At 36.4% G+C, this 12,812-nt stretch overlaps 1 protein-coding gene across 1 annotated transcript; it reads left to right on the forward strand.

The window, feature by feature from the left end:
• Positions 1-5,488: 5,488 nt before the first annotated feature.
• LOC138330031 (dimethylaniline monooxygenase [N-oxide-forming] 2-like) lies at positions 5,489-10,812 on the forward strand. Its single transcript, XM_069277390.1, has 3 exons — positions 5,489-5,759; positions 8,180-8,806; positions 9,032-10,812. The coding sequence occupies exons 2-3, from the start codon at positions 8,180-8,182 to the stop codon at positions 10,040-10,042; spliced, it is 1,638 nt and encodes a 545-aa protein (XP_069133491.1). The 5' UTR covers positions 5,489-5,759; the 3' UTR covers positions 10,043-10,812.
• Positions 10,813-12,812: the final 2,000 nt, after the last annotated feature.

Here is a 12,812-nt window from a genome sequence, read left to right on the forward strand (position 1 = left end):
GAGAATGCTTCAAGCCTTCAACGAATTAAGGAGGTTTGATAGTAAATATCAGGTAGTAGATTATATTTGTTTTTGAGCTATTGTGTGTTATGTACAAGCTCACAGATACCGGATAACTAATGACTGGAAAACGACGTCTAACACTGACTGCAAATTGTCTTCTGATTGATTAGAATAGATGGAATGTTTTTGTTGTCGAAATGTGTCCAATGAGTCATTATTATCATCAATTAGGTTATTTATGGCAGAAATAGTTCTTTTAACGATCAATTCACATGATAAATAAAGCATCATATCCCATCTACAGCATAAATAAAAAACAATATTTCCTTTTACATTTGTCTCCTTCTTTTACTCCAATGAGAGGGTTATAGAGTTCACTATACTATGAGTTATCATTGATAATGCAAAAAAAAAAAAAAAAAAAAAAAATGGTCACAGCTTTATCTATAAGCATAAGGAATAACGACCCTAAATAGGGTATATGGCAAACCTGCAATTAACAAAAAATCAATGGAGATAAACCCACAGACCCCGGGAAACAGATGTCTGAAGATTCACAAATGCAAATTGCCAACTTGGCAAATAAATCAATGCTAGATTGCCAAATCGGCAAATAAATCAATACTTAACTGTCAAATCGGCAAATAAATTAATGCAAAATGAGAAATTCGCAAATATCAGAATTAAATTCTAAAGTATATACTCAGTAAACAAACCAATCGATGATGATCAATAAAGGTAAACACTGTCCATGATTGTTGATCACTCATCGATATAACATACCAACTTCAAATTCAGTGTATTAATATGCTTGGTGTAACACCATCCGTCACAGGACAGACAAAGTCGGTCCACCGCCACAAAGTAGAGGGAATGGGGCTACACCAGATAAATCATGTGACTAATGATAACACATTAATCAATAGGCAAAGAAAAAAGGCGGGCATTGGATGTGATAAATGTTTCCACGTCCCATTGAAGAGTGTTCAGAAAAATGTCATTACCCAACTGAGAAAGGTGAGCGCCTTCTTGTGAGAACAGTTCGCGAGGACTGATGATAAATCTAGATAACCAATAGTGCTACCATCCAATGCTAGAACTTTTGTGGCCAAATGGCTATTGCGTCTAATTAGAGCTTCCTTCATTGACTCTTTATCGTTATTATAACGTCAAGATGTAAGGGGGAGCAGTTTGGACCAAACTAACAAGGTATTAGGAAGGACATTGTGAAAGTAAGATAAGTAGTCTTAAGGATGGAACGCAGTTCCTGTAATGGAACATTACCAAAATCATTTACTCAACAGTGTATTATCGGAATATTAGGGCTATCCTCTAAATCTCTACTGTGGATGAAGGAGGATTGAAACTTAGTGGCAGATTATAAGACTCTTTCATATGTGGATATGAAGGATAGGGATATCTTACCCGAGGGTCACAAAATGTAGTAAAACCCTAGGCTTGCCGAGGGTTTCGCAACATTTTGTGATCCCGAGGCGGCAATGAAATCATTTATACTGCTCCCAAATTTTAGCCAAAACCGATGTAGATTCCATGGATCTACCACTAGGATTCAATCGGTTCATATACTGCCTCTCAAGCATTACCGGAAGTGTGGTCAGGAGAAGATAACTCGTGTATTACATTAGTGTGTTACATTAAGTCCCTATTCCAATAAAAGTAGCCAGGTAAGTAGCCCCTTGTGTTTGCATGCCTACTGATAATTTGATTTATGGTTTATGATCAATCTTTGGTGAAAGTATTTGCGTGCTTCGAATTCGTTGCTATTTCTGTTCGTCGCTTGACCAAAACAAAATGAGCTTTAATGTCCATAACATACATTTCAAACTGCAAAAATTCTAAATCGTCCCAGATATTGATACCATTTACAGAAGTTGTTACTAAAGCACTTAATTTATACTGCTTCATTTCTTAATGTTATTAGTACAACATTTGTTGAAACTTGGTGCTTGCAAACAGGGCTTCATCTTAAACTTAAACTTAAAATGCGACTGTTGCCGAACGGACGTCAAAAAGTTCATCACCCGTTGTCATCCAGAAAAACTTGATAAGTCACGGGAGGTTCTCGGCAACAGCGTCAGAATGTCGGCTAGCTTTGCTGCATAATAAATGGAACCCACTCAAGCCATGTCCTATTTATTCGATATATATATAAAAAGTTTCCGGATAATTATCGTCCATCTCGACTTCGATGCAGCTCTAATTTTGCATGATGTACAACAAGATGTCTCTGTTCCGAAATTCCTCTAAATCACAAAAACATCAGCCAGATACATGTATGTATGATGGAACTAATTGAAAGTGGTCAATGTAAATTGATTGTATAACCATATCTAAGGTATTGTTATAGTAATTGTATAAACTGTACAAAGGCTATACGTGACAAGGAATAATACATACACACAGCGATATGTGTATCACATGACTTTATAAACTTCAAAACACTGACCAAATATTGTGACCAGTTTGACCCCTCGTTCTAGATTAGCACGTACTGGACATAGATAACGTATCGGTCATACATAGTAGATATTACATCTATCACAATACCTGTACTTCACATGATCTCGTTATCTAACTTACAATGCAGTCGTAAGAGTACCAGTACAATGAGGACACTGGACAATGAATACTGGAATGTACGATTAACAACAAAACGCATATAACCACACATCTATATATCAAGGCTTCGTATAAACAAGATATTTTAATTTCCTCCCTCACACCACTTAAATTGTGTTATACTTTCTAAGTTAATAACTTGTTTAATACCAAAAATCAATTTAACAAGCTTTCATTTGCAAATGGCAAGTAATTAAAATAAGTTTTTGAACAGCTTAGAACTACATACACAGCAAAAAGTGCAACGCATGTTTTACATACGTTTGAAAAAACATGCGTTAAACGTATTTTTCAAACTTGCGTTTTACGTACGTTTTGGCCACCATGCGTAAAACGTACGTTTAAACAAAACATGCGTTAAACGTATTTTTTACATATGTTTTACGTACGTTTGTCTTCCACCACATGTAAAACGAACGTCTGTTAAAATAAATCTACTAATTACATATAAAACATTAGTTTTATCAATGTTTTTGAAGACCTGCAGTGTTTTTTTTTTTTTTTTTTTTTTTTTCTTCTTCTTCAAAATGATACTCCAATATGCAAATTCATGTTTAATAGCCGTTATGTTTTGGTTTCATGTTATCTATATATGTCTTCTATCAACTTATATTGAACCTCATACTAGCCTCAAATAATAAATAAATGATAGAATAATGCAGCTTCAATATCCTATGATGATACATGTAGGTCTACAATTATATTTACATCTACTGATGGTGAACAGAAGCAAAACCGCTAATGTGGATTCCGTTTTTTTTTTAATTTTAATTTTAACAGTTTCGAAGACTAATGCTCTGAATACATATGATCTATATCAGCTGACCAGAGCTTCATGATGTACAATGTAGTAGGTCTACAACTGCTGTTTGATCAACCTCGATACTCTATGTTCAATCATTTATTTACGATCTATGTAGAGATCGTAAGTGATCAGAACCCCTGGAGTATCGAGGTAGATCGTAAGTGATCGGAACCCCTGGAGTATCGAGGATGCTGTTTGATCTACGATATCATGAGTACATGTATATGTCCTAGAATTGTCATTATACATGTAGCTAAGGGTTATACGTGTAGCTACATTATGCATATGTAAAGGAAAAAATGTTTTTACTTGTATTTAGTTTGTAAACTAGAAAATAGATTACTGACTTTTACTTCAGATCTTCATTAGAATTCTTCTTGAAATGTTCAAGTCAATTGAGGCATTTTGGGACTTGTGCAAGTCTACATCAATGGCATCGCTATTACCATGTAGGCGTCTGCTTCTGGTTAAAAAATAGTAGCTTTCCCTACTATATAGCAGGGGGAAGTTATTGTATTTTTTTCAAAACCAGAAGCAGACGCCTGTGCTTTTACATGACAGATTCTAATGGCCGGACATACTTATATTCCGGAAATCTTTATTTATTGTATATATATATTCTTGTCAATCTGAACTCCTCGGATGTAAAACATAACGGCAGTTAGATCCGAGGAGTTCCAATTGTATTCTTGTGGATTTTATTTGTATTTTAAAAATGGCTGAACATAAATAAAGGTAACTATGTAAAAAAACTGTTCAACACGTACACAATATTATCAAATGTAAATGTGCGAGAGTTACATCCGAGGCGGTCGGAGTACGGACTGCATAGCGGTATACGGACGAGCGCTGAATGCGATACATTATTCATAGATCAATTACTTTAATTTGTATTCATATAATACGTTTAAATGTTATTCTGAGATTCTGTGTAAACATCCGAAGTTTCTGCAAACACAACATAAATTGATTTTTGGACTCACTGAGCCAGAATTTGAAAACAATTGAACATTGGGCACGACTTTTGTAAAGATTTAGCCTTTATTAAAATGTAAGTGATGAAGTGACGTTAAGGACCAATTAATATAGGAATAATAAAATCATCTTAAGATTATGAAATTTATCAATATGTAGTCACTCGTTTGTAAATACAACATACTATGTATGAAAAAATATCAGTCATTGGACAGGAACCGAAAATACAAAAAAAATGGTATTAAACTTTACTTTTGAAAATCACAAATATTGTGCAACTTCAAAGACCATGTAAATGTACATAAAAATTTAAAAAAAAAGTGGATTTTGTAATAGGATCAAACATATGTATAACACATGTTTTGATACGTCTGTTTTACATGCGTTTACGTTTTACGTCTGTTTACCATGCGTATTACGCATGTTTAACACACGTATTACATACGTTTTGTACGTACGTTTTACATGCGTGGTCCTCAACATGCGTTTTACATGCGTTTTATAACGTACGTAAAACGTGTATGCACTTTTTCCTGTGTAGACATCGTCAGCACTGATTTCCATAAATGCCAAATTGCAGTCAAAATGACGTTACCCCTGACATTTGAGCACCATAGTGACGCTAGTATTGGAGATCTATTGTAATATTCTATGACGTTATCCTTGACATTTGAGCAGCTTAGTGACAATCATATCGGAGATCTATTGTGATTGTCTGATACGATGTTTTATGGTATTTGGTGATGGCAGTCTGTTTATTGGTAATAATCCCAATGTACATGTAGAAATAGTTTAAAACTTCATAATCTGGACTTCGACTAATCCACTAGTAGCAGAGAGTTAAATTCATGTATCATACTGAATTTACGTATGTATGTAAAGTGGAAGTATTTGAAGTCTAAAATCAAATCTCGTCATCAACTCTGGCCTGTAGTATACACAGTATTGTTCTTTACCTATGTCATTTGCATTATTTATAATTTAACCTAGCCATGTTGATAACGCATAAGTTTACTAGAAAAAGTCCAGTCGATGTTTAATGGATAGTACGACTTCACTTGCGAATGAGACGAGTGTGCTTGAGAACCGTTTCATAACACGCTATTTTCAGACTCTTCTGTGACATACAAATTTCATAACCATGTTATCACATTTAACCTATCCGCCTCATCAAGGTAAATAGATAAAATAGTGTCCGGTCAGTTCTGACCAGATATAACGGGGGTTCGGTCAGTTCTGACCAGGTGTAACGGGTGTTCGGTCAGTTCTGACCGGGTGTAACAGCCACTCTCTGTAGCCGCCACCTGTTTGGATTCGGACACAAAACAGGTTCAAGGTAGGCACAGATTTTAAATCTACATAGTTAGTAAAGCAGCTTAAACAGCCCACGTCTAGATATGTTTAATATACTATCAGTATAGAGACACTCTCTGTACCCACTATACCACTTGAATTTCAGATTTTCTTTAAGAATCAAAAAGGGTCTAAATATTTTTATAACTGTTTGATTACTCCTGCTGTTACACCAACAGGTACAAGACTTCAATTTGATTATGATAAAGAGAAATGGAAAAAAATCTATAAACTCCCCTTCATCTTCACAGAAAGTTCGAAACTACAGTGGTTTCCAGTGAACATTATTTATAATATTCTAGTGACTAATACTTTTCTCTTCAAGATTAATTTGTACCCTAGTCCAATTTGTACATTATGTAACAGGGAAAGAGAAACAATAGTACATTGTCTTTGGGAATGTACCGAAGTCCAAACACTTTTTGAGAATTTTGATTATTTACTTGAAATCTTGTTTATCCGCTTCTTATGAATAAAGACACACTTCCCTTTAGTAATCTCACCACATGCTAATATGGCTGATAATGAAATCTTACTTATTATTAAGCACTATATTTACAAAACAAAATGTCTCCATAAAACGCTCAATAATACACTTGTAAATGTTATAAAAGATCACTATAGTATCCAGAAATATATAGTTTTTAATAAAAGCGATACTCTTCAAAAGAAATTTGAAAATGACTGGAAAAAATGGTTACCATTGTTAGGAATATGATATTTAAAGTTTTGTTTTTGTTTTGTTATTTTATAAATTATTATTATTATCATTTTTAGTTTAATTCCTCATATCCATAATTTATATATCCATGTTCTGGCAAAGCACCAAATATTTTGGGAGGTCTCTGATCACACATTATTTTCTTTCTCTTTTTTTTCCATTAGTTATGAAACCCCTTATCTTAAAATATATTAATCGATGTGTAATATAAAGTATACATATTTAAATACAGCAGTCTCCCCTCTTTCTTCTTCTGTCAGTTTATTCAGTTGTCATTCTGACACTACATATGCATTGTTGGTTTGTTCAATCCTGTCTGTCTACAGTTTTCAGTGTCTGTCTGTATGTTTATCCATGTTTCTGTTTTGTTTTCACTTCCTGTCCATCCCATGTGTTTGTGTGTAAATACATGTTGTGTACCTTGTAGTTTGTTTTGTTTATGTGTCTCTGGTCTTCATTGTTTAGTATCGTTACCTACCATTGATTTGTGTCTGAATTTGTCCTTCTTGTATATGTTTCCATTTTTTTTGGTATATGTGTGTGCATACTTGTCTTCCATTTAAGAAAGATGTGTTTATATATCCATGTATGTCCATATGTATCAACTGCGTATCTATATTTTTACATGAATAATGTAAGTTGGTGTGTGATTGCATGTATGTCAATACACAGGTAGGTGTAAGAATAGGCCAAAGGTTAACATTTCGTGTGTTTTTGATAATTAAGAATAAGAATAAATTGAACTGGCTGTATGTAAAGGCGTGTGAGTGTGAGGCTGAGTATGTATATGTGTGTTTATTTTCCATGTATGTGTAGTCTATATCTGTACCATCTTAATATATGTAAAAAAAACTTTTGAAAAATAAAACAATTATGAAAAAAAATATATATACTATCGGTGTGATTAGGTGGGTCTCTGAGAAGTTACGGTTAGTGAACATAGCAAAATTAGTCATGGTCTAATTGTTTCAACGATATGTTGTTGAAACTTCTTTGGTCTTATTTACACGAGACACCCTGGACCCTTATACCTCGACCGTGTTGGAGCTAAGTTTGTATCGGGAGAATGACCGGGGTTCGAACCTGGGACCTGTGAATACTAATAACTGGCTTATGCTATCTGGTCGCCAATGTTCACTCAGTCATAGGTCGTAAAATGTTTGCAAGAAAATGATAAAGCAGACTGGGACTTATTTGGTGATTTAAAATTTGTTGTTTGAGAAAGTTATCAGATGCTATACACCAAATATTGAATGAAACTAATTCTCACACAATTCGGTTTCATCCTTAAAGCTTTACTTCTATATTTACATAAAGTGTGGTTTATCACGCAATGGTCTGACGTATAAATCACTGGTTATTTAATACTATGGGATGTCAGTTCGAAGTCACGTGACGTATTTTCTATAGGTACTGACCATAGGTTGGTAGTTCCATATATATTATACTTCTTTTACCTTCTTAATCTGGCATGTCTTGCAATTATCCTGATTGTTGAGAGTATCATCAAAATAACCAAAAACAATAACGTGTATTCCGTATTTGTGCTTCAGCGTCTTTTCACATAAGTATGTTGTCATCTTGTCCTGTCTTCCATGCCACAAGGCGTCACTACATCAAAAAGTCACCATCTTCACAATTTCTTTACATAACTAATTACTTCTTTATTTCTTTATTTGCAGATGACGAAGACGGTTTTAGTGGTAGGCGCGGGGGTGTCGGGCCTGGCAGCGGTCAAACATTGCCTAGACGAAGGGATGGAACCTATCTGCTTCGAGAAGGATACAGACGTTGGAGGGCTATGGAATTATCATGACTGGTCCAAAGAAGGAGACCCTAGCCTGTATAACTCCTGTAGTATCAATACCAGCAAGGAAATGACCTGCTACAGCGACTTCCCGATCCCTAAAGAGTTCCCTAACTTCATGGGGCACCGACACTTCAAAAAGTACCTCGAACTTTACGCAGAACATTTCAATCTAAGAAAGTACATCAAGTTTAGCCACAGCGTAGAAAATATCAAAAAAGCTGATGATTTCGATGAAACAGGAAATTGGATGACATTGGTCAAGAATTTAGAGACAGGGAAGTTTCAAAATTTGAAAACAAACTTCGTTATCGTATGCAATGGGCATCTTCACGTGCCGAACGTGCCTACATTCCCTGGGCTGAAAAAATTCAAGGGCAAGGTCATGCATACTCACGATTACAAGGACTTCCGGGGATTCGAAGGGAAGAGAATCTTGGTGATGGGGATCGGAAACTCTGGATCAGACGTGGCCTGCGAACTCAGTCGTCATGCTGAACACGTATGTATAATGGTATATGGGTATCGTAGTGTTAGAGGGTTACATAATAAATGACATAAAATGTCAGTTATTCTGATGAAATCTTTGAAGCTCAAATGCGAGGACTGAAAAATAGTATGTCTATTGCCTTTTCAATGCTAGATGATAGTAGTGTTATAAAGCTGTGTTTAAACGGGTTACTTAATCACTACAACTTTAAATTCCTTTTACTGGCTTTCTCTGCAGGTGTATATGTCCAGCCGACGTGGAACCTACGTAATCCAAAGAGCCGCTGACCACGGCGTTCCTTTTGACCATCTCGCCCTCAATCGGTTCTCCATGAAATTACCGTGGAGCCTGATGCGGCCTTTGTTCTTCCATCGCCTAAACCGACGCTACAACCACGCAAACTACGGCCTTTCGCCAAACAAACGGTTCGACGCGAGTGTCCTTACGATCAGTGATGACCTTCCAAATCGGATCTTACTCGGCACCATCAACATCAAGTGTAACGTGAAGGAGTTTACAGTAGATGGCGCTATATTTGAAGATGGCACAGAACTGAAAGACATCGATGTTGTTATCCTTGCCACGGGGTTCAATTTCGATTTTCCGTTTCTTGACGACGGTATAATCAAAATCGATGGCCATTTCCCTTACCTGTACGAGCTTGTTTTTCCTACAAATTTAAATCCGTGCACACTTGGTGTGGTGGGTCTGGTTCAACCGTTTGGTGCTCTGCCACCAATTTTAGAAATGCAAACCAGATGCATCACAAGAGTATTTGCAGGAAAATGCAAGCTACCAAGTGCTCCACAACGCCTTGAGATCGTAGAGAAACGGAAATCTTTCATCATGAGTAATTTTATCGACTCACCAAGATACAGTTTGCAGATCTACTCAGTCCAGTACATGGACCGCTTGGCGTCAATGATAGGCTGCAAACCGAATTTCTGGAAATACTTCTTCACAGACCCAAAACTGTGGTACAGGATAGTTTTCGGTCCAGCTACGCCAGTACAGTGGCGCCTTAATGGTCCTGGCGCCTGGAAAGGCGCTAAGCGTGCGATTGAGACAGTGAAAGAACATACCTACTTTCCGATGAAATCAAGGAGGTCGGGCGATGGAGAGATGGACGGACTTTATGATGGGTGGATCCAACTCTTCAGGAAAGTCTGTTTTGTGGCGTCCATTCCGCTCATTGTGAGATACCTGTATGTAAATGGATTTTTCAAAAGCCTTATTAATTTTTTCTAATTTTTGTAAGCAGAGAAATCAAAGGCACGTTTGAACCAGTCAGATCTTAACACATGACAATAACAATGACGTAATATGGATAAAATTGTGTATACGTCACAATAGCAATAATGTGAAACGGAGTAAATTGCATTATCCTTATTCTTGTCTATGTGTAATTCTTGGTAAACAGAATCACTTCAAATTATCTTTGATTATTGTTGACACATCAGGCCCCATGAACACGAAGCAGACTTCAGTTTAGATTTAGCCAATCATAAATGACGTTACAAAACGTTACATCATATTTGATTGGCTTGGCCAAAACTTGAGTGTCTAAGACCGTTTCATGACCCTGGAGCTTGACTCCGGTTTCTCGAAACAAACTTAAGTCAGATCATTATATTGGTCTAAATTGCTGTGGCGTAGTTGGTAAGGTTTCCGACATTTCATCAATAGCTCCTCACCTTTATAGACCAGAGGCCAAAGCGTTCAATCACCAGCTGTCACATATACAAAAATTTAACAGCCAATGTCATATGTATCACATATCTATTATTTTACAGGTATAAAAAACAGTTATGAAGGCGAAATTCACTATGGAAGTCATTGGGTTTTTTTAATTAGCAGATAAGAGGTATGATTTTCTCGATTTGGAGTAATATAATCCAAATCTATGTTTGATCATGTTTATTCCAATATTCCACGAGATTTATCACATAAATCAATATACATGTATATTTATGAAAATATTAGAATAATAAAATGCCAAAAGCATATCATTTACAACGTTAATGACTTATATTTTATTCTTTCTTACGTCTCCCATAACACCGCCTTGCATTTGGTCTTTGACCAATCGCCTCTATAAGGAAAAAAGTAAAAGAAAATGGTATTTTCTGCTCCTGATTAGCGCTCAGAATAAAGGGAATGGGACGACTGGTTTGCGTGTCTTCAGTATACCGTAGTTGTAGTATATGTAACCGGATGGGATGTGTTGTCTGGTGTCTGGTGGTATATTTCAGTGAGATAACAACACGTCACTTATATACAGCAGCCTCCTTAAAATATACGGCAGCCTCCTAAAATGTACAGCAGCCTCCTTAAAATATACGGCAGCCTCCTAAAATGTACAGCAGCCTCCTAAAATGTACAGCAGCCTCCTAAAATATACGGCAGCCTCCTAAAATGTACAGCAGCCTCCTAAAATATACAGCAGCCTCCTTAAAATATACGGCAGCCTCCTAAAATGTACAGCAGCCTCCTTAAAATATACGGCAGCCTCCTAAAATGTACAGCACCCTCCTAAAATATACGGCAGCACCCTTAAATATACAGCAGCATCCTAAAATATACAGCAGCCTCCTAGAATATACGGCAGCCCCCTTAAATATACTGCAGCCTCCTAAAATATACGGCAACCTCCTAAAATGTACAGCAGCCTCCTAGAATATACGGCAGGCCTGCTATACGGACATTTTCACAACTACACTTCATACAGGAGCGGCAGTCCTTACATGGTCCTAGCTGTCAATAGAACACAAACAAGCATAGTATTCTTATATATTTTTCGCTTTTAATATACATGTAAACGTCAGTTATTTGTCCGTAATAATTGTTTGTTTGTTTGTTTGATTATTTTAACGTCCTATTAACAGCCAGGGTCATGTGAGAACGGCTTCCCATGAATGCAGTGTTTAGCGTGTGTGAAGTGCGTGTTTTGGGAGACTGCGGTATGTTCGTGTTGTGTCTTCTTGTATAGTGGATCTCTTTTATAGTGCTATATCACTAAAGCATGCCACCGAAGACACCAAGCAACACACCCCTACCAGTCACAATATACTGGCAACGGGCATTGTTCGTAATAAAAGAAAAAAAAAGTGAACTAAGCTCTTTCTTCTTAACAAAGGAAATCCAAATAATTTTCCTGGTTTCAGTTGGTTATCTATATGTATGAGGAGTTCCAGGTAATTTCAGCCCTATACATTGATATGCGTATAACGAAGTAATTTCGTTCGTCCACAGAGATTAGTTATAACAGTACTGTGTTTACTGTACATTCATACAAATATCGACAAATACAGGACTTAACTTCGCGTACAGAATAAGGTATGTTTAATTTCTCTACTATACTATACGGTTACATTTTTTTGTGCTTCTGAATTATTTTTGATACGTTGACTTGACTGGGATCTAATCCTATTGTAGTTTTCTCAAAATGAGGAATACAAATCATAAATTGAATTTAAAAAAAACCGTATCACCACAACCTGTCTACCTCTGGATCGCGAGTTTGAATCCCATGTGAGGCAGTTTCCAGGTACTAACCGCTGGTCGGTTGGTTTTTTCCACCAACAACATGACACTTCCAAAGGTTACTCTGGCTGTTGATACGACGTCAAACTTTTAAAACTTAACCGAAAACATACAGAGGTACACTAGAGTGGTGTTTCAGTAAGAGTCCAGAGGAACTAAGGAATGATGTGTGATGTCAGAACTAATTCCGGTTCAGCTTTAATATTCGTATTCTTCAAGTGTAAATGTTGGTTATGTTTTCGATATCCTAACGGATAGGGGGACAGGGTACATGTATGGATTGACCTCAATTCGATGTGTAAATATGCAGGCTCTGATGTTTACCACTGCGATGGTTATAGCATGGATAATAAATGGTGCAGTGATCGGATTATCATCTCTGTTTGATATACACTATAATAGCAAACAAATTATGGAACACCATGGCTGCCTTAAGACTAGATGTTTTATTGCATCACGTCACCGTGTTATAGCA

This window comes from Argopecten irradians, chromosome 8 (assembly GCF_041381155.1).
Source record: "Argopecten irradians isolate NY chromosome 8, Ai_NY, whole genome shotgun sequence".
NCBI classification, from domain to species: domain Eukaryota; kingdom Metazoa; phylum Mollusca; class Bivalvia; order Pectinida; family Pectinidae; genus Argopecten; species Argopecten irradians.